Source organism: Bos indicus, chromosome 29, assembly GCF_029378745.1.
Source record: "Bos indicus isolate NIAB-ARS_2022 breed Sahiwal x Tharparkar chromosome 29, NIAB-ARS_B.indTharparkar_mat_pri_1.0, whole genome shotgun sequence".
Taxonomy (NCBI): domain Eukaryota; kingdom Metazoa; phylum Chordata; class Mammalia; order Artiodactyla; family Bovidae; genus Bos; species Bos indicus.
In genome coordinates, this window is record NC_091788.1 from 28,619,751 (window position 1) to 28,647,343 (window position 27,593).

Genomic DNA, 27,593 nt, shown 5'->3' on the forward strand with positions numbered 1-27,593 from the left:
CACCAACCCCCACATTACCACCACCCACCCCAGAGAAGCCTCCTCACCTGTCTGACTCCCACCTCAACATCCCATAGCTGTAGAGAGACCTCTAACTGAGATATAATACAACCAGGTCTCCACCTGACCCAGCCCTGAACCTGCCTTCCTGCATCCTGGAACTTCGAGCTCCTCCACACACTACCTAATACATCCTTGTCTCTTCTAGGCAGAGACTCCTCTATATGACCTCTCTGCTCATGAAGTCTGCTAACTGCTAATTCTCACCTTGTTGAACATCCTCACAGCCACTACTTGGAGTCAGGCCTTCCCTGTCTATCGCCTGAATATCCTAACAGCCTACTAACAGGTCCCACCTACTTCTCGTTTCATCCATCTCCAACTCCTCTTCCCCAGTGTAGCCAGAGTAATCTTTCTAAAATACAGATCTGGCTGTGTTCTTTTGCTGCTTAAAAGCCATCTACCCAAAGTAGTGTATATACTCCCTGGAAATGACAAACAAGCCTCCTCCATTTCCAGACTTATCTCCTGCCATCCACCATCACACACCCTAGTGGTCCAGACAAACCAACCTGCCTGTCACTCCTCCAGCAACCCAGGCTCACTCACACCTCCATGCCTTTGCCCAGGTTGCTCCCTCTATTGGGTCTGCCCTGCTCATCTTTCAAAACAAGCCTTGCGGGTGGTGGTGGTGTAGTCACTAAGTTGCGTGCAACTCTTGCAACCCCATGGAGTGTAGCCTTCCAAGCTCCTCTACCCATGGGATTCTCCAGGCAAGAACACTGGAGTGGATTGTCATTTCCTTCTCTAGGGGATCTTCTTGACCCTGGATAGTTAGACTAAATTTACTATCCCTCCTAAACACTCTCACAGCACTCTATATTTCCCCACTGTGGCATCACGCTTCACTGTAATTGATTATTATTTTTCTGTTTCCTCCTCTAACCTCCAAGCTTTTCTGTTTTGCTCATCACTAGATAACCAATACCTAACCCTGTATCTGACACCTAGTAGTGACTCAGTAAATACCCGAGTGACTGACTAAATAACATAATGACAGCAATAACAATGTTGTTGTTTAGTCACTAGGTTATGACTGACTCTTTGTGACCTCATGGACTGTAACCCGCCAGGCTCCTCTGTCCATGGGATTTCCTAGGCAAGAATACAGGAGCGAGTTGCCATTTTCTTCTCCAGCAGATCTTCTTGACCCAGGGATCGAACCTGCATCTCCGGCAGTGGCAGGCAGATTCTTTACCACTGAGCCAGTGGGAAGCCCAGAAATAACAACAGCTAACACTTATTCAGTACTTATTACACACCAGGCACTGTTTGAGGTACTTGATATGTGTTAATTCATTTAATCTTCAAAATAATCCTAAATATTATTTTTATCACTGTTTTAAAATAAAGAAATTGTGATGCAGAGATGTTAAATAAAATGTCCAAGGGCATATAGCCATTAAGAAACAGGATCTGAATGGGAACAGTGAATCCCAGGGCTTAGGTTCTTAACCCTCCTAGAACGACGACCTCTCCTTTACACATGATTCAGTTCAAATGTCACTTCCAGTGGAAACCTTCCCTTACCATCCAACCTGCGGTGTTTCTCTTCTGCATCCCATGACACTCCATATCCCGCCCCCGTCAGCACTGACCACGCTCACTATATGGCTTGGTGTCTGTTCCCATTACTGCACGAGATCCTGGAGGACAGGGGCTTTGACTTGGTCTTATTTTCCTTTGTATCCTCAGTACACATGGTAAATACTCAAGTAACTTGGATGGATGGATGGATGGGTAACCTGAGCTGGACTATTAGCATTCATTTTCACATCATCCAGCAGGTGGCAGAAGAAGACAAAAGCTGAACAGAGGCTGACCTGTCTTACCTTTCACACGGGTCCCTTTCTTCATGATGGGCTCCTGATCCCGGCACAGCGTCACCGTCACTGTGGCTCTGGGTGTGCCGTAACCCCAGATCACTGCCCCTGCAGGCTCCCTCTGCAGCACCATGTAGTCGTCGATGTACGAAGCAAAGCGAAAACCAACATCTGAAAAATCCAGCAAATATTTAGATGAGCATCACTGGAGAGATTCAGTGCCAGATTGAATCTGGTGAAACAGCGAGGAACACGCAGTCTTAATACGTGAGAATTCCAAGTTACCCTGTCCTTTCAATTTTCTAAAACCAGATCTCATTCCTCCTAATTAGGTAAGCAGCATCACAAGGACAGTTTCCAGCAGTATGCATCATAGAACAAGATGACCAGTAAGGAAAATTCAAAGAGCCTGGGACAACCCATTTAATACGTGCCTCCTCCCCTTCAAAGCTCCTCATGTTCCTTTGCTCTCAGGCCTGGCCCTAACACTTGACTCCCTCCCCCCAAAATCACCAAACATGCTCTTTTTATGCATCTCACAGATGGTATTTATGAGAAAAATAAACCACTTCCTTTCCCTACTTTCCACTGCCACTCCCACTCCTCATAGATTGGAATAAAGAGGCTGCCTCTCTCCATCACAGCCCTTTCTAATCTTTTCCCTCCACTCTTTATCTCCCCTCTTCCATTCTCAGTGTCAATTTCCCTCAAATAACTCTCCTTATTGTGTTTTTTTTGACAACCCACTGAAGATTCTAAATAAACCTTTATGAGTTTATGTGACAAGTCTGACTCTTTCTAAGGTACATTCAAATCAATTAAGATGCAAAAAATAAGGTCAGTGAGAGAGAGAAGGTCAAGTGTCTGAACCAAAGGTCCTTCCTTGCAATTCGCCCACTTTGCAAGCTAAATTATACGAAAAGAGAAAGAGCCCTTGAAACTGTGGATTCTATTCTAGACAGTCACTAACAAGGCTGAGTAAGAATTCACTTTAACGAGATCATTCCTATTTTTAAGCTCCAGCCTATATCGAAGTATTTTATTAATAACAAGTATCTATCCAAATTATCTCAGTGAATTCATCAAAACTTAATAAGGGAAGGAAAAAAAATGTTTTTCACTTACATCCCACTTTATCTGAAGAAAACAGACCAAAACCCCCTAGAAGAAAATAATTAACAAAATTAAGATTTTTTTTTTCAAGTGTTTTAAATAAAAATGATAGGCAGGAAAGAGAATCAAAACTAACAAAGTTGACATTTTTTTCTCCCCGGAAGCTCCAAATGGTGACAGCCCCTCAGGCTATACTTAACAGGGCAGTATCACTAATGGGTCTCCTACACAGACTTGGTGGCCTATTTGTCCTGCACTTCAAATAACAGCCCAGTCCCTAGACATCCTCAGCTCTCTCAGGAGTTTGTTCCATCATAAAATCTACATGACAATCAAAGATCATCCAGAAGACCCACTGGGCTGGAGATGCACAGCTACCAGGAGCAAAATGCTCTAAGAGGAGACTACAGCAGTCTAGAATTGCATAAGCACTTTTGGCAGCCTGCTGGGGGGAAGGGAAGAGGCGCATGCGTGGGAAGGCCGAGTCCTGGGTAAGTGCTTCAAATGGAACAAAACCTGAAAACCCAAGGCCTAAGAGCCAAGCAGAAAGAGGATGGGGTAGGGAAGGGATTAAAGAAAACTGGCTGCTGCAGGCGTTATTGTTGTTTAGTCAGTAAGTCGTGTCAGACTCTTTTGTGACCCCGTGGATCATAGCCCATCAGGCTCCTCTGTCCACAGAATTTCCCAGACAAGAATACTGGAGGGGGCTGGCTGCAGGCATGAGACCATGCAAATGAGGGGTTCTGGGTGTGTGCAGCCACCTTCTCAAACGTTGGGGGAAAATACCTTCCCCCAACCCCTCGGTTAGTCTGTTGTTGACCACACACATCCGTTGAACCTGTTTGTGCACGACTCTATTCTGAGTTACAGAATTTGAGAGATGGAAAGGATCTTTTACACCCTAGGGTAGAATCATGTTATTTACTGATCAACAGACTGAGACCCAACTAGATTAGATAATTTTTTTAAATAGTTTGCAACTATTTAAATATTTTTATTTAAATATATTTTATAATATTTTAAGTTGCCCACTATGTTCACTTCATGGCAAATAGATGGGGAGACAGTTGAAAGAGTGGCAGACTTTATTTTTCTGGACTCCAAAATCACTGCAGATGGTGACTGCAGCCATGAAATTAAAAGATGCTTACTCCTCGGAAGGAAACTTATGACCAACCTAGACAGCATATTAAAAAGCAGAGATGTTACTTTGTCAACAAAGGTCCGTCTACTCAAGGCTACGGTTTTTCCAGTGGTCATGTATGGATGGGAGAGTTGTACTATAAAGAAAGCTGAGTGCCAAAGAATTGATACTTTTGAACTGTGGTGTTGGAGAAGACTCTTGAGAGTCCCTTGGACTGCAAGTCCATCCTAAAGGAGATCAGTCCTGGGTGTTCATTGGAAGGACTGATGTTGAAGCTGAAACTCCAATACTTAAGCCACCTGATGCAGAGAGCTGACTCATTTGAAAAGACCCCGATGCTGGGAAAGATTGAGGGCAGAAGGAGAAGGGGACGACAGAGGAAAAGATGGTTGGACGGCGTCACCAACTCAATGGACATGGGTTTGGGTGGACTCCAGGAGTTGGTGATGGACAGGGAGGCCTGGTGTGCTGTGGTTCATGGGGTCGCAAAGAGTCGGACACAACTGAACGACTGAACTGACTATGTGCCATGGAGAAGGAAATGGCAACCCACTCCAGTATTCTTCCCTGGAGAATCCCATGGACAGAGGAGCCTGGCGGGCTACAGTCCATGGAGTTGCAAAGAGTCAAACACTACTGAAGTGACTTAGCATGCACTATGTGCCAGGCACAATTTTAAGCACCGAGGATACAACAGGGAAAGAAGTTGGGGGCGGGAGGGAGACAGACAAAATTCCTTGCCAGCAGGAAGCTTACATTCTACTGGGGAGCTTAACTGTGGCAGGCAGAGAACTAGACACATGACAGATGTTAAACTTCTTCGGCCCCAAATCACACAGGTAGTTCAGGACAGGACAAGAACTCAAGCCACCTGATTCCAAGATTACTGCAATCACTACTCTGCCACAGTTGGATACTGGTGGTAAAGCAAAGAAAAGTCACATTCCTTGTCGTTATAAAGCTCACATTCCAAGCTGACAACAGTAGACAGTGGTTCCATTACCAAGGAATGGAACAATGGACAAAACAGAAGGAGAAAGGTGGTGCAACTGGTCATTGTTTTTGTCAACTACAAGACATTTAACGTTTGAATTTTTTTTGTTTTAGGTCTTCAATTTTTTCTTCATTTTGGTGTCAGAGTAGAAAAACAGGAATTAGTGTTCTGGGATGTTAAAAGTAGTCATTAAAAGTAGACTGACAACATGAGGGCAGTGGTTACTTCTGGTGAAGAACTAATAGCTCCCTTGGGGAGGAATATTCTTGGAGTCTCAATAAAACTGCAACAGTCTAGCTCTTAAATTGTGTGTAAAACCCTTGGGTGTTCATTTTATTGCTTCACTGCTACATATATTCATGTACATTTCAAATATTACATGATGAACATGGGAAGAGAGGGAATGATTTGAAGAAGTCCGGATATGCAACCAAATACCAAGGAAAGAAAATCTAGAGCATCAATGAATAAAAAATAAAGACATTGTTAATTAAGGTTATGTAACAATATGACCCAAAGGCAAAGATAAATAAAATACTGATGTTAAAGTTAACAGCCTTTAACATAAAAACTAATAATGGCCCTCTTTCTCTTCTCCCCACTTCATATACTGGACTCAAAAGTCACTGTGGGGATGAATCAGGAAACGATACAGAGTGCTAGTTTATGCCTTTGTTAAACCCCGAAAACCACTTATGAGCTGCAGTTTGTCTTCATCTATGTACTCTGCAGATTCATACACAGAGCAAGAGTCCCTTTACTGCACGCAGTCTGTTCTCCCACTTAAACTTTCTTTCTGTGACCCAGTGTCCAGCCCGGGGTCAAACGACACGATATGACCAGGACAATAGTCAAAATGAGTCATCCTCCTACCCAAAAAAACGGCTATTATCCCACTATCAATGTCCGCGAGCAGGAATCAAAGCTGAGTCTTAAATGCTCCGAGCTGGTTGAGGGGGCTGTCTGTCTTAGCCATCATCACCACTTAAACTAGTGAAAGTTAATTCCCCCAAGGAATCCAGCCCGGGGCAAACCTTCCCCAACGGTACCACTGAGGGGGCAGCACTGAAACGTTCTGGATGACTCAGTCACCCGTTTCCAAATATTATCTAACTAGCTTCGCCCCCTCCGCTTCGAGTGTCCCCGCAGTTCTTTAAAGACCCTGAGAGCATCGGTCTGGGCACACCTAGGCCTCCCCTCCTGAGATAAACCCAACGCTCTCGCTGCCCCACGCGAGGCGTCATAAGGGCGGTGGAAGGGAGTGAAGGAAGCAAACGGGCCGGGGTTCCGGCCCAGCAGACACCTGCAACCTAGGCCTGGGCCGTAGAACCCGGTTCCTGCCCGGGGATCCTTTCCCGACCTAGAGAAGCAGGCGCCCGGAGCGGTCCTGCGGAGGACGCGGAATCTCGGAGTCCTCGCAGGCCGACGGATGGGCAGGGTTCGGGCCGAGCGCGGCCGCCTCACCTGCACTTACGTGGGCCTGCAGGAATAACCGTAGCACCAGACCCAAGACAAATTCCGACGCAATCATGTTGGCAAGAAGCCGTCCCCGCCGCGCAGGCCTCGGGGCATGGACGCCAGCGAGGGCGGGGCCGCGGGGCGGGGCGAAAAAGCTCTGACTCCGCCCTTCCCAGGCCAGAAGTCCGCGAAGCTGTCCGCGGCCGCCGGGGGGCCCGTGCCTCTCTTCGGCCACCGTAGTGGAATGAGGGAGCGGGGACGGGGGAGGAAACGGTTTCCCGGCAACGAGAAAAAACAACCGGAACCATCGACTCCAGCTCTAAGAGAACGGAGAGGTGAGGCGGTTTACCCCATTTCCTCTTCGAAATAGAGACCTCGCCTTTTCCCTTAGTCTCTGGTATTTTCTCAGGATCCCCTCCCGCAATCTGGGAAGCCGAGGACAGGCTGGGAACCCAGTAGTCCATTTTGCGAGTCTGAAATCCCAGATCTCGACGACCCGCCCCCCAGTAGACCTGTGGTCCCTCTCCGACCGCCCTCCACTCCCCGTATCGGTCCAGGGTTTCTTCCTCTCACAACCAATGATTCAATGCTTCACCTCCTGTTCCGTCAAAAAAAGAAGAAGAAGAAGGAGAAGAAAGTCCACAGATTCGGCCTCGTTAAGCTTTCTAGACCCCCACCGAGACCCCTACCACGACTTCCGGGCTTATTCGGCAGTGACGCTGTCACAAACAGGCCAGGTCCCTGAGTGTTGTTTGCAGACTCAGTAGCCCAACCCGCTGCTTAGCATCTATCCTTATCTTGGCCCTTGTATGCTAAGAGAGAAAACAAAACAAACAAACAAAAAAGTAAGAATCCCAAACCTTTTGAGGCTGGAATTGCTATGTCGTGACTTTGCCCCCAGCTCTCTCGCCCCACAGCCTCTTCCACAAATATAGAGAGGCTTCGACGAAGCGCCCTAGGTCATACTTCAGAAGTGGAAGCCAGGGGAATGACTTAAGTCCGAAACATATTCATTCGACAAGCTAGAGTAGTTTCAATGACTTACTTTTTTTTTTTTTTTTTAACACCTTAAACAAGGTTTTTTTTCGGCAATTTAAGATGAATTTTTAGCAATCAGTCTCTAAATTACTGTGGGATAGGAAAAATTACCCTTTTAAAGGGAGAGAGGAGAAAGTACTTAGTATCAATAGTGAAAATCTGTGATTTTTGTAATTTTTTAAAAATGATTTCACCTATTAAATATTTTTAATGTTCTAATAATGGAAAAGTTCAAAACTCTTTGGAAGAAATTGACGGACTTGGATTGTACTGGGGGGGAAAGGATTGAAGTCCAGAAATTTGGGGTCTCAGAAATAATTTGTGGTCTTAGTTGTGATTATCTGAGTGAAATGAGACAAATTTAAAGACAGAACTCTTTCATGCATCTCTAGGTACAGTAGACAGTTCCTCCCAAGGAGATGTCGATTCCGTTTTCCAACACCCACTACCGAATTCCACAAGGATTTGGAAATCTTCTTGAAGGGCTCACACGCGAGATTCTGAGGGAGCAACCGGACAATATACCAGCTTTTGCCGCAGCATATTTTGAGAATCTTCTAGAGAAAAGAGAAAGTAAGCTTTATAAAAATAGGCTTTAAAAAAAAGAGAGAGCGACTAAACGTTTGATTATGGTGAGACTTGTTTAAGACCAGCGTCATTCCACAGAAATCCTTTATGAGGCAGGGAGCTTTCAAATAAGAGTTTGTTATTTGAAACAGCCTTTGGGGGCTTCCGAGGTGGCACTAGCGGTAAAGTACCCAACTTTATACAGTAATACAGTAGAGTTAAAAGACACGGGTTCGATCCCTGAGTTAGGAAGATCCCCCGGAAGAGGGCATGGCAACCCACTCTAGTAGTATCGCATGGACAGAGGAACCTGGCAGGCTATACAGTCCATGGGGTTGCAAAGAGTCTGACACAACTGGAGTGGCTTAGAACACACACGGGTGCCTTGAATCACATTATTTCACATTATTGAAGGTTACCAGTTTATCACCCAGACCTGCTTTGTATTTCTCATGGACAGGTGGGGTGGAAGGGGAGCTCTGGAGAACACCCAGCCTAGCTCTTTTCCTGAATACTGTGCCTATGCCTCCCAGGCAGTTGACTGTCTCTTCTTCCCGGGAGGAGGGTTTGTGGTTTTCTTTATATTTTGACTCTCCTAACTTGAAAGTATTAAGTGTTGTAAAAAAAAAAATGTTATACTCCTTAGATTAAATAAATTGGTATTCGCAGGGGTGTATGAAACTGTTCCTCAATAATACAGAGAAAAACTGCTTTGAAAAGTGAACTTCCAGCTTGGGAAAGTAATTTATATTCTTTTTCTGTATTTCCAAGGTCCCATACTGTCCAAAGACTAAGATTCATGCTAACTCTTTGGCTGAGAGCCAAAACAGAGTTTCTTCACTTCCATAAATAAAATTTCCAAATTCTCAGCTATTAAGTTTCTACTAAAAACGCTGACTAGAACAACCATTTTGTTTAAGCTATTGTCATTACTTTTGATAACAGTATTCCAACAGAGTAGTAAAGGTGCCCGTGGTGTGGCTCAAAGGCAAAGAATCCTCCTGCTTATGCGGGAGACACTGGTTCCTGCATCAGGAAGAACACCTGGAGAAGGAGATGGCTCCCACTCCAGTATTATTGCCTGGGAAATCCTTTGGACAGAGGAGTCTGGCAGGCTACAGTTCATGGGGTCGCAGAGAGACACAGCTTAGTGACTAAACAACAACAAGAAACAAATAGTCAAAAGCAAATAAACATTCCATTTTAATCATTTTACAGAGGGAGGAAAGCTACCTGAGGCTTGAACTGAAACAACCCATACACACTACATAGCTCCACCTCCTTCTCCTCTTTGCTCTACCTTAACCAAGCTCAGAATCTCTGCCAATTTTCTGAATTGCTGGTCTTTTCCATTTCCGGTCAGTGTGAATATTTGTTACCCAATTTGAAACTTAAATGCCACTAAAAAAACTATTAAGAGAAATCCTTTAGAGTAAGAGGTAAATTGCAGTGAACATTAATTTTATTATTATAACATTAATTTTACAAACTCATGACTAAAAAGTCTTTTTGTTTATTTGATTTTAGACCTCAGAAACATCCCATTACAAAACCATGTGAGTCATTTGTTGCCAGATCATGATAATTAAAGTAACTGGTGATTCAGATTAATGGTCTCAGAATACAAACTTTCTAACTAATAAAAAATGGGTAAAACTATTTTGAAAAATATAAGTACCACACCCATTGCCACTCATATAAATGAGGTGATACAAGGATCAGAAGTTAGCCTGTCCAAAAAGACAAAAAAGAGTCTTCTAGCCTAGTCTCTCACAGAGTGCAAGAATTCCCTTGCCAGCATTCCTCATAGGTAATTACTCATCTTAATCTTGAAGATTTTTTTGTGACAGGAAATGTTTTAGTATATGACATAAAGTGATATCAAACCTCTAGGGAAAAGGTGGGCTTTTATCAAATGATCTTGAGATAAAGATGTTAAAAGATTAAATTGGATCTATTTCTTATATCATATACCAGGATAAAGTTTCAAATTGATCAGAGATTTAAATATTTTTAAAAATGAAACCATACAAATACTGGAAGAAAGCATGAATTAATTTCTCTGTAACATAAAAGAGGAAAAATTTTTGCTAGCTAAGTTACTATACTTTAAAAATCCAAAAGCAATTAAAGAAAATATTGATAAAATTGGCAACATAGAAATAGATTTTTACTTTTACAAAAATCACCACATGGGAAAGAAAACTACAAATGACAGAAAAAAAATTTGCAAATTCTATTACAGTGGGTTAATAAATATAGTGAATAAAAAGTATGTCAAAATCATGAGAAGAAAACAACAACCTTATAATAAAAATGGGCAAGTGATGTGAGCAGACAATTTGCACAAAAATAAGTGTAAATGACTCACCCTCAACATATGAAAATGTATTCAAAATAACCAATGATAACAGAATAACAGAAGCCCAAACCAAAACTAGACTGAAGTTCCACCACCCACCAACAGGACTCCATTCATCAAGTTGACAAAAAGCCAAAAGTGTGCCAGTTTATTATAGGCAACACTAGAGAGGAAATAAGCACTCATATACATTGCTGGAGGAGATGCAAAATGATAACAACCCCAAGAAGGGGACTTAGCAATATCTACCAAATTACATCTATTTTTACCTTTGACCTGTATTTTATTCACTTTTCATTGTGTTGTTACTTGAGGAAGCAACCCAAATATTCATCATAGGGGATTTTTTAAAATAAACTTGAGTAAGTCTACACTACTGATAAACGTGCAGCTATAAAAAAACAAGCAAAAATGAAATGAGGAAGATTTCTATGATGCTATAGAGTGATCTTCAGGGCATATTAAGTGAAAAAAGTAAGATAGAAGAAAACATGTTTAGTATGTACCAATTATCTAACAGAGGTATTGATATGAATACATAACTGTTCACTTATATTTTTAAATGGAGAATAAATCTTTCTAAAAATTATTTTTTACCCCTAGCAGGAGAAGGAAGAGTGGAGGGAATAGCATAGAAGCTAGACTTCTCTGACTGTATCTTAAATCAAATCATGTATGTTTAACATAGTTATAAAAACAGAATTAAAATTGTTCAGCAGTTTCTAAATTTAGAAGCAAAATGAAATAAATGAACCTAACTAGTATTAAATGGGTAACATGACCACAGAAAAAAGGATTATTTCACGTTACTTTATAACCCAGTGCTTTGTGCATTCCTGATGGATATAGCCTAAAAACAAAATGATGTTAAAAAAATATATTTAATTGTTTTCATCTATCACTGTTAATAATATTACAGTGTAGTTATTTCAAAGTTTTTATACATTGTAGGACATAGCAAATAATTAACTATCCTATTGGTATTAGGAATAGGATTTTTAGTGTAAGAAAAAGTACATACAAATATAAAAATGAAAGAAGTTAATAAACTCCCATAATTCTAAATTTGAATTGAAAAGTGTCAGTGTGATTTCATGGTGTATTTTCTCTTTAAAAAAAGACAATATTATTTTCTAGCTCTATACACTTTTTTAAAGGCCTCAAAACAATGACCAGCCCAGTATCAGTGAGCCCTTTGTCCCTAGATTGTGGCTTCTAACTACAGTTTTCCAAAAACCAGGGCTTCCTGGAGAACTAACCAATCCCGTGAACTGACCAGAAAGTATGCAAGATTAGCCTCATCACCTTGTTGTACCCGCAAGTAAGAAAGCTATCAAAGGTTATTAGAGTTGTTTCCATAGGACTCAGGAACATCTGAACACCTGAATAAGCTCATACTGCCCAATTTGGGACAATTAGAACATCAGTAAGATGAATAACGGAGAAGGCAATGGCACCCCACTCCAGTACTTTTGCCGGGAAAATCCCGTGGACAGAGGAGCCTGGTGGGCCGCAGTCCATGGGGTCACTAGGAGTCGGACACGACTGAGCGACTTCCCTTTCACTTTTCACTTTCCTGCATTGGAGAAGGAAATGGCAACCCACTCCAGTGTTCTTGCCTGGAAAATCCCAGGGACGGGGGAGCCTGGTGGGCTGCCGTCTATGGGATCGCACAGAGTCAGACACGACTGAAGCGACTTAGCAGCAGCAGCAGCAGCAGCAAGATGAATAAATGCAGGGGATTGAAATTCATTCCATTTCTTAAATGTTCATTAGTTCATAATTATTTACTGGAAAGCAAAACAAACAACAACAAAAAACTCCGTGAGATATCCTAAGGAACTTACTTATTAATCTAAAAATTGGTAAATAGTCAAACCTCTAACCTGCCTTTACTCTAAGAACTGTATTTCAGAGTAACCAAATAGGTAAAGTATTTTTTGTTGCATACTCCAGAAATAGAGAAGTAATAATCAAATTGAACACTGCCATTTTGCAATCCCTAAAGAAATTATCTAAGCGAGTCATCAATGGGCCCATAAAAACTGAAAAAGAGAAACAACCAGATATATATTTCCTAACAGAATTATACCATGCTACCTATAAAGTATTCTTGGGAAAAAAAAAATCAAACCTGAATCAGATCAAACCTGTAGATCTAACTGGAAATATACAGGAAGTTCAAAGGCAGAGGAACTTGTTAAAAAATTATAATGGGAATGGAATTAGAAATATCCAAACTGTGGAAAACTCCAAAGGAAAAATGACTTAATTTCCTCAATAAATAAATGGGAAGGAAAAAATGTAGGGTGGGAGATAGGGAAGTTTCAATTAAAAGGGATTTAAAAGACACTGCAAAAGGTTGTGTGTTTGGATCCTGATTTGAACAGATCAACAGTAAAAATAAATAAATAAAAATACACTAGATAATGGAGCTTCCTAGGTCGCTCAGTAGAAGATGCAAGAGATAATGGGTTTGATCCCTGGGTCGGGAAGATGCCCTAGAGTAGGAAGTGGCAACCCACTACAGTAGCTTTGGCTGGAAAATTCGCTGGACAGAGGAGACTGACGGGCCACAGTCAGTGGGGTTGCAAAGAGTGGGACACGACTGAGCAGCTGAGCACAAGCAATACTAGATAATGGGAGGAATTTGGATATTTGATGGTATTAAGGAATTATTGCTATTATTTTTAGGCATGATAATGGCATTTTGGCTTTATATCTCAGAGATGCATGCTGATGCAAGTATTTATAGATGAAGTAATAAGATGCTTGGGATTGGCTTGAAAATAATCAGAAGAAAGGGCAGGAAAATGAATGAAGTTACAAATAAAATAAGATCAATCATGAGCTTGTAATTATTGAATCTGAGTAATGTGCACTTGGAAATTTGTTATATTATTCTCTCTACTTTCTAAGCCTGAAATACTTCATAATGAAAAGTTAAAGAAAAATTCTATTTAAATATAAATACTTCTGTCTACCTGACTACATAATATGCCTACTTTTTTTTAAGAAAAAACTTCTCCCCTCTTTCATTTCTCCAAATTTCCTCACTATTCACTATTTCTTTTCATACATTTTTCTTATGTTTACTAATACATAATAAGTTTCTATAAGTATATAGTAATACATTTCTATACTGATATTTAAGTATTGGCATTTGTTCTCTACCATTCCCTTTTTATTATAACTTATATGAAAGCATCAAGTAGGTTTTTTAACTGCTTTTCTAAATATCCTCAAGGGTTCATCTGGTGTTTAATTCATCATCATCACTGGTTATATCCACAGCACTAGGCTCTGTACAATGTCAATAAAATTTTCAAGGGTAAATAAAGGACCTATAATTTCAAAAAGAAAGCATTTTATGTTACTAGTCTGCATTTACTTTAATGAACTTCAAACTAAGTCTGGAATTATATTTTTATTATTTAGAAACCAGCTTTGATCCAGCAGAATGGGGGGCTAAGGTTGATGACCGCTTCTATAACAACCATGCATTCAAGGTATGGTCCCGATAAGCTTTTGGATTTGGTTAATACTTCTCTCTGTCTCCAATACAGACATCCTTGGGATTGCCCATAATCATGAATATTGTGAAAGGCATTACAAATATCTTATGAAATCTTTTTAATTGTGCTATTCTTTCTGGAAATAAATTCTTTTCTAAGGTATCTGAATCGTGTACCATACTTAGCTTAAATTTACAGATGATCCAAAAAAAAAAATTTACAGATGATCAACAGGAAAAATGTACTTGAAAGAGATAGAATGATTACTTTCAGTTATTGTGCAAATGTTATTGAGTATCACAGTGCTTATCAATAGCAGCTGTGCAATAAACAGTGGTTGAATTAATGAACGCTATTTCATAAAATAAAATACATAAAATAAAACAATTATTCATTATTGTTGATATCTTACAAAAGACTGATTAGAATTAAAGATGGTCTAGAGCCTTCCAAAGCCTTTGACTGTGTGGATCACAATAAACTGTGGAAAATTCATCAAGAGATGGGAATACCAGACCACCTGATCTGCCTCTTGAGAAATTTGTATGCAGGTCAGGAAGCAACAATTAGAACTGGACATGGAACAACAGACTGGTTCCAAATAGGAAAAGGAGTTCGTCAAGGCTGTATATTGTCACCCTGTTTATTTAACTTATATGCAGAATACATCATGAGAAACGCTGGACTGGAAGAAACACAAGCTGGAATCAAGATTGCCGGGAGAAATATCAATCACCTCAGATACGCAGATGACACCACCCTTATGGCAGAAAGTGAAGAGGAACTCAAAAGCCTCCTGATGAAAGTGAAAGTGGAGAGTGAAAAAGTTGGCTTAAAGCTCAACATTCAGAAAATGAAGATCATGGCGTCCGGTCCCACCACTTCATGGGAAATAGATGGGGAAACAGTGTCAGACTTTGTTTTTCTGGGCTCCAAAATCACTACAGATGGTGACTGCAGTCATGAAATTAAAAGACGCTTACTCCTTGGAAGGAAGGTTATGACCAACCTAGATAGCATATTCAAAAGCAGAGACATTACTTTGCCAACAAAGGTTCGTCTGTCTAGTCAAGGCTATGGTTTTTCCTGTGGTCATGTATGGATGTGAGAGTTGGACTGTGAAGAAGGCTGAGTGCCGAAGAATTGATGCTTTTGAACTGTGGTGTTGGAGAAGACTCTTGAGAGTCCCTTGGACTGCAAGGAGATCCAACCAGTCCATTCTGAAGGAGATCAGCCCTGGGATTTCTTTGGAAGGAATGATGCTAAAGCTGAAACTCCAGTACTTTGGCCACCTCATGTGAAGAGTTGACTCATTGGAAAAGACCCTGATGCTGGGAGGGATTGTGGGCAGGAGGAGAAGGGGACGACAGAGGATGAGATGGCTGGATGGCATCACCAACTCGATGGACGTGAGTCTGAGTGAACTCCGGGAGTTGGAGATGGACAGGGAGGCCTGGTGTGCTGCGATTCATGGGGTCGCAAAGAGTCGGACACGACTGAGCGACTGATCTGATCTGAGAGCCTTCTCTATTAAGCCAATCTATTCAGTCTGAACCTGTCTTCTTCTCAGTAGCATTCTCAGAACCAGTCTTTCTCAACCGAGGCTCCTCGAGATAATTAAGCCCTAAGCCTAAGGCATCCATTGCATGTCAGGAATCAATGTCTCTCCTTTGTATCTAGACTGATTATGTTTATGTACCATCCTTGGGAAAATTGAGAAAATAATCACTTAAAGCATTCTATGTTCTGTGACTTCAATGAGGAACACTGGTTGAAAAAGGCCATGTGTGATCCAGCGTCTTTGGCACCAACTTGGAACTTGGTGGAAATTCAGGCTCTACCCCAGGTCTACCAAATCAGAAGTTAAATTTTAACAAGATCCACATAACTTGTAGATACGCCAGAACCTGGATGTAGTCTGAGAAACACTACTTTAGACAACTGTGATAATACATTAGCCATGAAGCATCATCAGGTACTAGAATTAGTAAGCAAAGGTCAAATTTTGATAATGTTACAGAGTAGATTTGGGGGATTTTCTGGGCAAATCACACTGAGACTTATTCTGTGAGTTCAAAAGTGAAGTTCCATCCATTTGTGCCTGCCAGACACAGAGGTGTTCTTTTTTTTCCATCTAACTAGATTTTCTGTGTTCCTGTTTTATTGAAAGCAAAGGAATAATGTTGAAAATTTTTAAATCTTAAGTCACATAGCAATTTTAGAGTATTTTTTCTTCTCTTGAATTCTAAAGGCTTTATTTGATTAGCTTATAAGTCCTTAAATTTATGTTTTATGAATTAAAGAAGCTCTTCCCATAGTTTGTGAATTAACAATGCTCCTCTTCTGGAGGAAGATTTCGGTAACCATGTCAAGATAGAACTGGTTTCCTTTTTTTCTATTTAAATCCTTCCCCACAGCAAAACTTACTTCTTTGACTTAGTTTTTAATTTACAAACTTCATTAAAAAGTCTACTTGGCTTCACATTATGGAACAAAATAGGATTTATTTCATTCCTATTTGAGGAACTGTTGGCATCTCTTTTTTATTCTTTGTTCAGGGTTCATTACAGCATCATATGAAGTTTTAGTATAAGACAATGGCTTGGTTTCAATATAAAACAATATTACACACATTCCAAAAGCAGAAGGTCAAACTTTTTTTAACCAGTTCCTTGGTCTTTAATATTTGTTTTGCTATTCCCTTGAGAGTTTTCTTTTTCTATCCAACCGGCTTTCCTTGTTTAAAAATATGTATTTAATTTCTAGTACTTATCAATAATTTAATCTTTAATCACCTTTAAAGAGTTTGATCCAAGACTTTATTGTTTTGGAAACATTACCTATTTGGACCTCTCCCCTCTCTCCAGGAGCAAGAATCACCTGAAAAACATGAGCCTGGAAAAGAAAATTCTCAGACATCTGTGAAAGAGAAGACAGCCTTAGTAAGTTATATTTTCCGTGTACTGTTGGGTTCCTACAAAAAAAAAATGACTTAATGAGAAACCTGTATGCAGGTCAGGAAGCAACAGTTAGAACTGGACATGGAACAACAGACTGGTTCCAAATAGGAAAAGGAGTACATCAAGGCTGTATATTGTCACCCTGCTTATTTAACGTATATGCAGAGTACATCATGAGAAACACTGGGCTGGATGAAGCAGAAGCTGGGATCAAGATTCCCGGGAGAAATATCAATAACCTCAAATATGCAGATGATACCACCCTTATGGCAGAAAGTGAAGAAGAACTAAAGAGACTCTTGATGAAAGTGAAAGAGGAGTGAAAAAGTTGGCTTAAAGCTCAACATTCAGAAAACGAAGATCATGGCATCTGGTCCAATCACTTAATGGCAAATAGATGGGGAGACAGTGGAAACAGTGGCAGACTATTTTTCTGGGCTCCAAAATCACTGCACATGGTGATTGCAGCCATGAAATTAAAAGACGCTTGCTCCTTGGAAGGAAAGTTATGACCAACCTAGACAGCATATTAAAAAGCAGAGACTTACTTTGTCAACAAAGATCGGTCTAATCAAGGCTATGGTTTTTCCAGTGGTCATGTATGGATGTGAGAGTTGGACTGTGAAGAAAGCTGAGCACCGAAGAATTGATGCTTTTGAACTGTGGTGTTGGAGAAGACTCCTGAGAGTCCCTTGGATTGCAAGGAGATCCAACCAGTCCATTCTAAAGGAGATCAGTCCTGGGTGTTCATTGGAAGGACTGATGTTGAAGCTGAAAGTCCAATACTTTAGTCACCTGATGCAGAGAGCTGACTCATTTGAAAAGACCCTGATGCTGGGAAAGATTGAGGGCAGGAGGAGAAGGGACGACAGGATAAGATGGTTGGATGGCATCACCAACTCAATGGACATGGGTTTGGGTGGACTCCGGGAGTTGGTGATGAACAGGGAGGCCTGGGGTGCTGCAATTCATGGGGTCGCAAAGAGTCAGACATGACTGAGTGACTGAACTGAACTGAACTGAAAATAATGATTTTGCTTTCTAGATAACTAGCAACAGTGATGTACTAACTGCTGGATCATTTTTAGCCCTGCCTCTTATAAAGAAAACTATTCTTCCCCTTAAAAAGAAAATCTTATTTTCCAAGATTGTCAACAGATGGGAAAAATCTCCCGAAGGAGAAGAACAGACCGAATTCACAGTCTCAGCCTTGATCCTTCAGATTCCTCTTCCACTCGGGGAACTTTTCACTAATCAAGGCTGTCCCCACCACACAGTGGCAAAGGTTCAGACATAACAAAGGAAATTTGTTATGGGGAAATTATTCTCATGGGGAATTACTTATTACAGTCAAATTAAATGGCTTCACTCAGTGAGTCCTACTCATCTTCCATGAATTTCACTCTACAAAATTCTGCCTGATGGCCTACATCCAAGCAATGGTGGGTTAGGCTCTGTCCACCCTCAAAATGCTTATATTCAGTGGTGTGCTAAAGCTAGCTGTTAAGAGACAGTTGTGCACATATCTACACCACCCCAAATATCACTTTGATATTTGAAATCAGCTATAGTGGGAGTATTAAGATCATCATAAATACTACAGATCAGGACTGTTTTTTTTGAAGAGCCAGTTGTTAAACATTTACTATAAACATATCACTGCCTATATGCTTCATTGTCCAGATCCAAGAGGACCAAGCCTAGTGAGAAGAACTCACTGTCTACAGTGTTAAAGGCCAGACTTCTGAATTTCTTTTCATATATTAATGTCCCAGTTAACTACCCAATAATTGACACCCAGAATGGGCATCCCCCTCCCCACAGCGGTGAGAGTTTTCCTTATAACCTTTATAATTTATTTCAGTGCAACTCCATCTGCTTAACACGAGCACGAGATACACTGGGAGGTCAGGAAATAAGGGAGGGAGTATCCTTTCCTTACATCTCTAATTAGATGCTCTTACAGAGATTTTTTGACTTTGAATTTTGGTCCCATTGATTTCTAACTTCAGCTTATTTCTTTTGCCCGTGTTAGGGTATCATCTCAGAGAATTTTATACCAATCTGTTTGCATTTTAATAAATTTCAAGAGCTGGATTTGCCTGTTTGTCATCGGGGGAGAAGGGGTTTAAATTAGCCCAAAGGTCCATTAGTAGGAAAATGAGTAAATTAATCAAAGTACATTAATGCAGTGGAATACAATGGTGCCATTAAAAAGTGGGCAGAATTATGTAGTGAATAACATAGAAAAAGAGAGGCAAGATTCATTGTCACGTGGAAAAAGTAGTTGCAGAACATTGTGATTAGCATGATCTCATTTCTTTAAATAAAAAGGCAAATATATACCCATATAATTACATTTGATATATAGAGAAATTTTATAAGGTTATATTTACTTCACCTATAATAACAGTTACGTCTTAGGTATAGAACTTTGTAAAACAGAGAAAACCTTCACTACCATTGTATTTAAGTTTTTAAATATATATGTATCACTTTTAAAATTTTAAAAATATATTAAAAGCTGTATGTCTATTGACCTGTACACTGAAGATGTGTGCATTTCACTATCTGTAAATTATACCTGTTTTTTTTAAAGAAGGAAACTATATGTAAAAATTCAACTGCTGCTGCTGCTGCTAAGTCGCTTCAGTCATGTCCAACTCTGTGCGACCCCATAGACGGCAGCCCACCAGGCTCCTCCATCCATGGGATTTTCCAGGCAAGAGTACTGGAGTGGGGTGCCATTGCCTTCTCCAAAAAATTCAACTAATCATGTTAAAACTGATTTTGTCACATTAAATAGATTCCTCTGTGGCATTTCATTTTAAATATATGGTTCTGATTAGCTAATCATTGAGAATTTACTTTAATCCATCTTGTGTAATCACCATTCTTTTGAACAGCACACTTACTATTCTTGGCATTTTTACCCTGCTTCAAGGATTCTGAGTTATTTCCCCCACCAAAAAATGTTAAATAAGAAGCTGTTAAATAGGAGCTATTTCAGGAGGGAAGAAATTGACAGCAATCTTTTACTGCAGAGACACATCAAAAATTGACAAAACAAAATGCCTACTATTTTGGCGTTCACTATTTGGTACCCCTATGGGCTTCCCTGGTGGCTCAGCAGTAAAGAATTTGCCTGCCATTGCAGGAGACAAGGGTTCAGTCCCTAAGTTGGGAAGATCCCCTGGAGAAGGAAATGGCAACCCACGCCAGTATTCTTGCCTAGGAAATCCCATGGACAAAGGAGCCTGGAGGGCTATAGTCCCTGGGGTCGCAAAGAGTCGGACATGACTTAGTGACTAAACAACAGGGACAGCGTTTGGTACATATACAATATGATGCTATGGAAGCAACCCATCTCAACGGTTACATCCCTAAATTGATTAAATTTAGGCATTTATTTTTATGGCATCAAAATATGGGGGATGTTTAAAAGTCTCTTACTTGTTCTCCTTTCCGGGAAGGAATCTCCTGAAGAAGACAAGGACATGGAAGAGAATGCTGCTCTCAAAATCCAGGCAGCCTTCCGGGGACACTTAGCCAGAGAGGAGGTAAAGAAAATGAAATCGAGTGATCTTGAAGAAGAGAAAACAGAGGAAAACGAGTGAGGAGACTGGCTTTACCCCCACAGAAAACAAGAAAAAAATCCAAATCCATCAACCTTGTTGTGATTGTCTTTTTTTCTTAGTGAGATTTGATGTCATGAAATAACATTTGTTGCTGTTGTGAAAAATCTGTCGTGAGCATTTGTTTAATAAACATGCCATTGAACACATGCCTCTTGAAGATTTCTCTGATATCATGAGTCTTATTTATACTTCTCCCAAGTGTGTGTCTAGAGGCCCTTGGATTTAGAGTTACAAAGCTGGATTTAGAGTGTCTGGCCTAACCATTATCTAATGAATAAATATTCTCTATCACATCCCTGAAAAATAATCCTTTGTCTCTTGTTTCACTCCCAGTAGTAGAGAATTTCACTGCCTTTCTAGAATGGTCCATTTAGTTTTTGAGTAACTCAAATTTATTAGAAAGATAAACTGAGTCAAAACCCTGTCTCCCTGGAAGTTTCACTCATTGCTTTTCGTTTATCGTGCATGCAGACCATCTTTTATTGAAAAAATGTATTGAGCACAATTCATGGGCTAGGACTTAGTAGTAAACATCTGCTCATGCAGCTGGCGGTTTGTTGTTTTTTTTTTTCCTTTTGTCTTGCTTTCCAGAACTGCACAGAACTAGACTAATGTATAATATTTGCAAAAAAACAAAACTTTTCATAACGTCATAGATGCTCTGTTCTTTAGCTAAAATTTCCCAAGTTTCTTTAAATTGTAAATGATAATACATGTTTCACAAACTCAGGAGCCCATGCCTTTTATTTTTCAGTGAACCACTCAGGCTCTCAGGGCCTTATTTTCGTAAAGTTTAGTTTTCCTTTTTTGAGACTTCCCCACCCTTGAATATCAAATAGACTGCAGGGTTCATGCCTTAGGCCAAAACTTGCAGTTGCCTTCCCAGAATAAAACGGAGAGAAAATGGAGTCTTATCTTTTAATTGGTGCTGTTGCCATCTACCAGCAGACTAAGGTAATGTTCTGCCTGATTTAAGAGACAAAGACTTTTTCCCTAGTGAATATATAACAGGGTAAAATAAGATGCCAGTTAACTTTTTCAATAACTCTATTATACATGGGAAGTGATTAAAACTGTGTCTTCCATGTAGTCAGTGTACACGCAGACACACACACACGCATACACAGACACATCTAGGGATGGTAATATTTTTGGTGAAGGAGGAAAAGAAAGAAATGGTGGCAGTGTTAGGACAAGGCATATGAATTAACTTTATTAGCATGTGTTTGATTTTCTTCTTATCTCTCTGGCTGCTCCTTTTCAATCTTCTCTGCTGCTAATTCGTCAACACCTCAGCCACCAAATACAAAATGCCCCCAGCCTTAGTCCTTGGACCTGTTTTCAAGTGATCACACTTACTCGTGGATCCCGTCCAGTCTTGGCTTTATTATTTTTTTTTTTAGTATATTATTTACTTATTTCTGGCTGCATCAGGTTTTAGGTGTGGCACAGGAGTCCTCGTTTACAATCTGTCAGCAAAATCTGTAGACTCTATGGCTAAAATTACCCGCCATCTAACCACTTCTGTTGTTGCCACCCTGGTTCTAGTTCCCATCATGTCTCTCATGACGCATCACAGTTCCCTCTATCTTGGTCATTGACACACTAATGCTGTACAACCCACTCCAAATTCAATGATTTCAAACATTTTTTCTCATGCTCAGTCGTGTCCAACTCTTCGTGACCCCATGGACTATAGCCTGTCAGGCTCCTCTGTCCATGGGATTCTCCAAGTAAGAATACTGGAGTGGGTTGCCATGCCCTCCTCCAGGGGATCTTCCCAACCCAGGGATGGAACCCATGTCTCTTACATCTCCTGCACTGGCAGGCAGATTCTTTACCTCTAGAACCACCTGGGAAGCGAGCTGGGCTGGCTGGGCTGGACTTTAGGCTCAAGAGCAAGTTCAGGTCTGCTGTAAGCTAAGGCTTTGTGGGTTGGCTGTGGAAGGTCTGCTTCCAGCTGTGAGCCCAAGAGTCATCTGCAGTCCCTTTGTTTCACGTCTCCTATTCAGAGCCTAGGCTGAAAACACTACCTGGGGCATGTTCTTCTCATGGTGGTCACAGAAGCACAAGCAGGAAAAACCAACAGAGGAGAATATTCCAGGCTTTCGCTCATAACACTCCCGTGGAGTAAGAGGTCACCTGGCTGAATTTCAAGGCAGTTTGAAGTCCCTTACAGGAAATAGAGTAATACTGTCAGGGGAAAGGAATAGTGGGTGCTGGACAGCAAACAATACCCTTCACAATATTTGAATCCACAGGGCTTCTCACTACGCCTGTACTGCCTATCTGTCACAAGCAAAGGCTGGGGAAGTATCGAGAAAAAAAGGAAATAGTTAAAACAGTGAATGAGAGCTTAACAAACACAGACCTGCAGGGATTTAAATCGCCTGCCACAGAAATTGCAATCTGAACGGGTGTTCCTTGGAGCTGTCCGATGCAGACAGGGGAACCTCCCAAAAGAAAGAGCTTTGGATTCTAGGAGAAGATGAAGATCATGTGAGAGAGAAAAAGCAAACTGTTTTTTTAAAACACACGCAAAATGTTGTTCTGTGGGAGGCTGCGTGTGAGAGTCTGTGAACATTCATTTTTCATAAAACGTTCATATTAACGTTTCATATGAACACTATCTAGAGAAAAAGAGTCTTCTGTCAAGATCATCAGTCCGTCCTTTTCAGTAAATGTAAGTCCAATATCATCTGGAGGGACATGTTCTCTGTTGTCCTGTGTACAGAGCTCGATCAGTGTTTCTATGAGTGAGAAATGAGGGCCAGATTACGAATCTGATTGTTGCTATGATTCTGTGCCTAAACAGGTATCATTCTTTTTTTTTTTAAGTCAGATTAGATTTTCTATAACAAAATGTGTTTGCCTTTTCATACAGTTATTCTAGTCCAAGATACTTTAACTTTTTAAATTTTTAAATTAAAAAAAAAAATTTGGCCCTGCCATGGCATGCAGGATCTTAGTTCCCAAACCAGGGATTGAGTTCGTGCCCCCTGTAGTCGAAGCTTATAGTTAACCATTAGATCTCCAGGGAATTTCCCAGAACACTTTAGTTTAAAATAATCTTCATTTTAAAGTGCTGCATTTAAAAAAATATTTTAGAACATGCATCAGTGTCACAATTTGCTAATTAAACAACATTTCTTTCAATGTTTAATAATTTTCCACACTCAGTAATATCATTCACTTTTGTCATTTTTCTAAAGCAAAATAAATACTTACTTCCCTAATTTCTCAATAAAATCCACCCAATCATTCCTCTCTGTACCTCAAAACAACTTGACTTTGAGTTTCGTAACATTTGAAAACATTTCAGCGGGTACTATATTTTCTTCAAACTGTGGATTCTCTCCTGTGAAATTTTCCCATGATCTTATTTTATGGGAAGGAGGAGAGGCCATACAGGAGCTAGCTACTAATTTTCCACATGCAGCTCTCTTGACATGAGGATATTTCTAAAGAGCAGTTTACAAACAGGACAAGAACTTTCACTCTTCATTTTTAATCCTATTTTTCCCATCTGTCTCTAAGGAGCATATAATCATGACCCAATTTGTATCAATTTATGATGTTGATAAACATTTCAAATCTGAAGTACTTTAGACAAATATAGCTACTGGGATTGACAGTTATTTATGCCCGTGAGGCTCTCAGAAGAGACTTAACATGGAAAATGCAATATTTCACAATATGAAATTATTTTCATGAATGAACCATGCTTGGAAGTAACCAGTCTCTGTTGTGTGGAGCAAAAAAAAGCAAATGCCTGCCAGGTGGTGTCATAGTAACTAAAATCTGGACAGCCACCATACTCATTACCACACACCTTGGCAAAGGATGTCAACACTCCAAAACCGAGAGATCACCAGAGGGAGTGTACCAACACTACCCGAAGGGGGTCATATATAAGGAAAAGGCGTCAACATTGGCCATCATTCTCTCGCTCCTGTCTCAGAGGATTCTGACCAAGAATGAAGGCATTTTATTCCACTGAAATGATATTACTAAGAAGTAGGGCTCAGGGCTTCCCTGGTGGTTCAGTGGTAAAAGATCTGCCTGCAAATGCAGGAGACACAGGCTCGATTCCTGGTACAGGAAAATCTCACATGCAGTGAAGCAACGAAGCCAAAGATCCACAACTATTGAACCCACGCTCTAGTGACTGGGAGCTGCACCTACTGAAGCCTGTGTGCCCTACAGCCTGTGTGCTGCAATAAAAGAAGCCACACCAATGAGAAGCCCACACACCACAAGAAAGAGTAGCCCCCACTCACTGCAACTGGAAAAAAGCCCACGGAGCAATGAAAACCAAGCACAGCCAAAAATATACAAATAAAAATTATTTTTTAAAAAAGTAGGGCTCAGTTTGATAAATCAGGCATTAAACCAATTTTGGAATCTATCAGAAAACTTGCTTTTGAGACAATAGAATGCTTGCCTTGGAGACCTAACAATAAGGTAAACAATCTTGATGGTGAGTTTAGATTGCTTGCTTTTAGATTACTTCGCTAACTTAAGCCTTCAGCAGTAAGTACGAGCTACTTCAGTCCAGGTTACACTCTCCCTCAAGGCAGCTTGTGTCTACTGACTAGTCACCGCTGTGGTACAAGGGCTTGGCCTTTTGCCTCAAAATGAGGCAACCCTGTAGGGCCATCCCAGCTCTCAGTCACAGTATTGACTGAGCTTGTATTGCAATTTTATCACAGTCCTATCCAGTCCTGCATCCCTACCATCCTAACAGATATCAGTCCTGAATGTTCAGTTCAGTTCAGTCGCTCAGTCTTGTCCGACTCTGCGACCGCATAAATTGCAGCACGCCAGGCCTCCCTGTCCATCACCAACTCCCGGAGTTCACTCAGACTCACGTCCATTGAGTCGGTGATGCCATCCAGCCATCTCATCCTCTGTCGTCCCCTTCTCCTCCTGCCCCCAATCCCTCCCAGCATCAGAGTCTTTTCCAATGAGTCAACTCTTTGCATGAGGTGGCCAAAGTACTAGAGTTTCAGCTTTAGCATCAGTCCTTCCAAAGAACACCCAGGACTGATCTCCTTCAGAATGGACTGGCTGGATCTCCTTGCAGTCCAAGGGACTCTCAAGAGTCTTCTCCAACACCACAGTTCAAAAGCATCAATTCTTCGGCGCTCAGCTTTCTTCACAGTCCAACTCTCACATCCATACATGACCACAGGAGAAACCATAGCCTTGTTGTACCTTTGTTGGCAAAGTAATGTCTCTGCTTTTTAATAAGCTGTCTAGGTTGGTCATAACTTTCCTTCCAAGGAGTAAGCGTCTTTGAATTTCATGGCTGAAGTCACCATCTGCAGTAATTTTGGAGCCCAAAAAAATAAAGTCTGACACTGTTTCCACTGTTTCCCCATCTGTTTGCCATGAAGTGATGGGACTGGATGCCATGATCTTTGTTTTCTGAATGTTGAGCTTTAAGCCAACTTTTTCACTCTCCACTTTCACTTTCATCAAGAGGCTTTTGAGTTCCTCTTCACTTTCTGCCATAAGGGTGGTGTCATCTGCACCACCCTTATGAGGTTATTGATATTTCCCTGGCAATCTTGATTCCAGCTTGTGTTTCTTCCAGTCCAGCGTTTCTCATGATGTACTCTGCATATAAGTAAAATAAGCAGGGTGACAATATACAGCCTTGACGTACTCCTTTTCCTATTTGGAACCAGTCTGTTGTTCCATGTCCAGTTCTAACTGTTGCTTCCTGACCTGCATACAGATTTCTCAAGAGGCAGGTCAGGTGGTCTGGTATTCCCATCTCTTGAAGAATTTCCCACAGTTTATTGTGATCCACACAGTCAAAGGCTTTGGCATAATCAATAAAGCAGAAATAGATGTTTTTCTGGAACTCTCTTGCTTTTTCCATGATCCAGCGGATGTTGGCAATTTGATGTCTGGTTCCTCTGCCTTTTTTAAACCAGCTTGAACATCAGGAAGTTCACAGTTCATGTATTGCAGAAGCCTGGCTTGGAGAATTTTGAGCATTACTTTACTAGCGTGTGAGATGAGTGCAATTGTGTGGTAGTTTGAGCATTCTTTGGCATAGCCTTTCTTTGGGATTGGAATGAAAACTGACCTTTTCCAGTCCTGTGGCCACTGCTGAGTTTTCCAAATTTGCTGCCATATTGAGTGCAGCACTTTCACAGCATCATCTTTCAGGATTTGAAATAGCTCAACTGGAATTCCATCACCTCCACTAGTTTTGTTCATAGTGAGGCTTTCTAAGGCCCATTTGACTTCACATTCCAGGATGTCTGGCTCTAGGTGAGTGATCACACCATCGTGATTATCTGGGTCGTGAAGATCTTTTTTGTACAGTTCTTCTGTGTATTCTTGCCACTTCATCTTAATATCTTCTGCTTCTGTTAGGTCCATACCATTTCTGTCCTTTATCGAGCCCATCTTTGCATGAAATGTTCCCTTGGTATCTCTAATTTTCTTGAAGAGATCTCTAGTCTTTCCCATTCTGTTGTTTTCCTCTATTTCTTTGCATTGATCACTGAGGAAGGCTTTCTTATCTCTTCTTGCTATTCTTTGGAACTCTGCATTCAGATGTTTATATCTTTCCTTTTCTCCTATGCTTTGCCGTTCTCTTCTCTTCTTTTCACACCTATTTGTAAGGCCTCCCCAGACAGCCATTTTGCTTTTTTGCATTTCTTTTCCATGGGAATCGTCTTGATCCCTGTCTCCTGTACAATGTCAGGAACCTCTGTCCATAGTTCATCAGGCACTCTATCAGATCTAGGCCCTTAAATCTATTTCTTCACTTCCACTGTATAATCATAAGGGATTTGATTTAGGTCATACCTGAATGGTCTAGTGGTTTTCCCTACTTTTTCAATTTCAGTCTGAATTTGGTAATAAGGAGTTCATGATCTGAGCCACAGTCAGCTCCTG

At 40.8% G+C, this 27,593-nt stretch overlaps 2 protein-coding genes across 10 annotated transcripts in view; one reads left to right on the forward strand and one right to left on the reverse strand.

Moving 5' to 3' along the window:
- The window catches only part of SIAE (sialic acid acetylesterase), a 37,798-nt gene extending 31,073 nt beyond the window's left edge, over positions 1-6,725 (reverse strand). For 3 of the 6 annotated variants that reach the window (XM_019955047.2, XM_070782701.1, XM_019955046.2), the window contains exons 1-3: positions 6,599-6,713; positions 3,009-3,044; positions 1,893-2,054 (exon numbers count right to left, since the gene is read on the reverse strand). In XM_019955047.2, the coding sequence (XP_019810606.2) occupies positions 1,893-2,054; positions 3,009-3,044; positions 6,599-6,665 (265 nt within the window). In that variant the 5' untranslated portion in view covers positions 6,666-6,713. Of the gene's footprint in view, positions 1-1,892; positions 2,055-3,008; positions 3,045-6,598 lie in introns of all 6 variants that reach the window. The other 3 variants (XM_019955043.2, XM_019955048.2, XM_019955045.2) reach the window with 3 other exon arrangements.
- On the forward strand, positions 6,705-20,818 carry SPA17 (sperm autoantigenic protein 17). Of its 4 annotated transcripts, none has more exons than XM_070782703.1 (4): positions 6,705-6,927; positions 13,998-14,068; positions 16,942-17,016; positions 20,508-20,818. In XM_070782703.1, the coding sequence occupies exons 1-4, from the start codon at positions 6,705-6,707 to the stop codon at positions 20,649-20,651; spliced, it is 513 nt and encodes a 170-aa protein (XP_070638804.1). In that variant the 3' UTR covers positions 20,652-20,818. The 4 variants fall into 4 exon arrangements, with proteins under 4 accessions (XP_070638804.1, XP_070638806.1, XP_070638805.1 ...); XM_070782704.1 differs by lacking the exon at positions 6,705-6,927 and adding an exon at positions 8,023-8,203; XM_070782705.1 differs by lacking the exon at positions 16,942-17,016.
- The last annotated feature ends 6,775 nt before the right edge of the window (positions 20,819-27,593 follow it).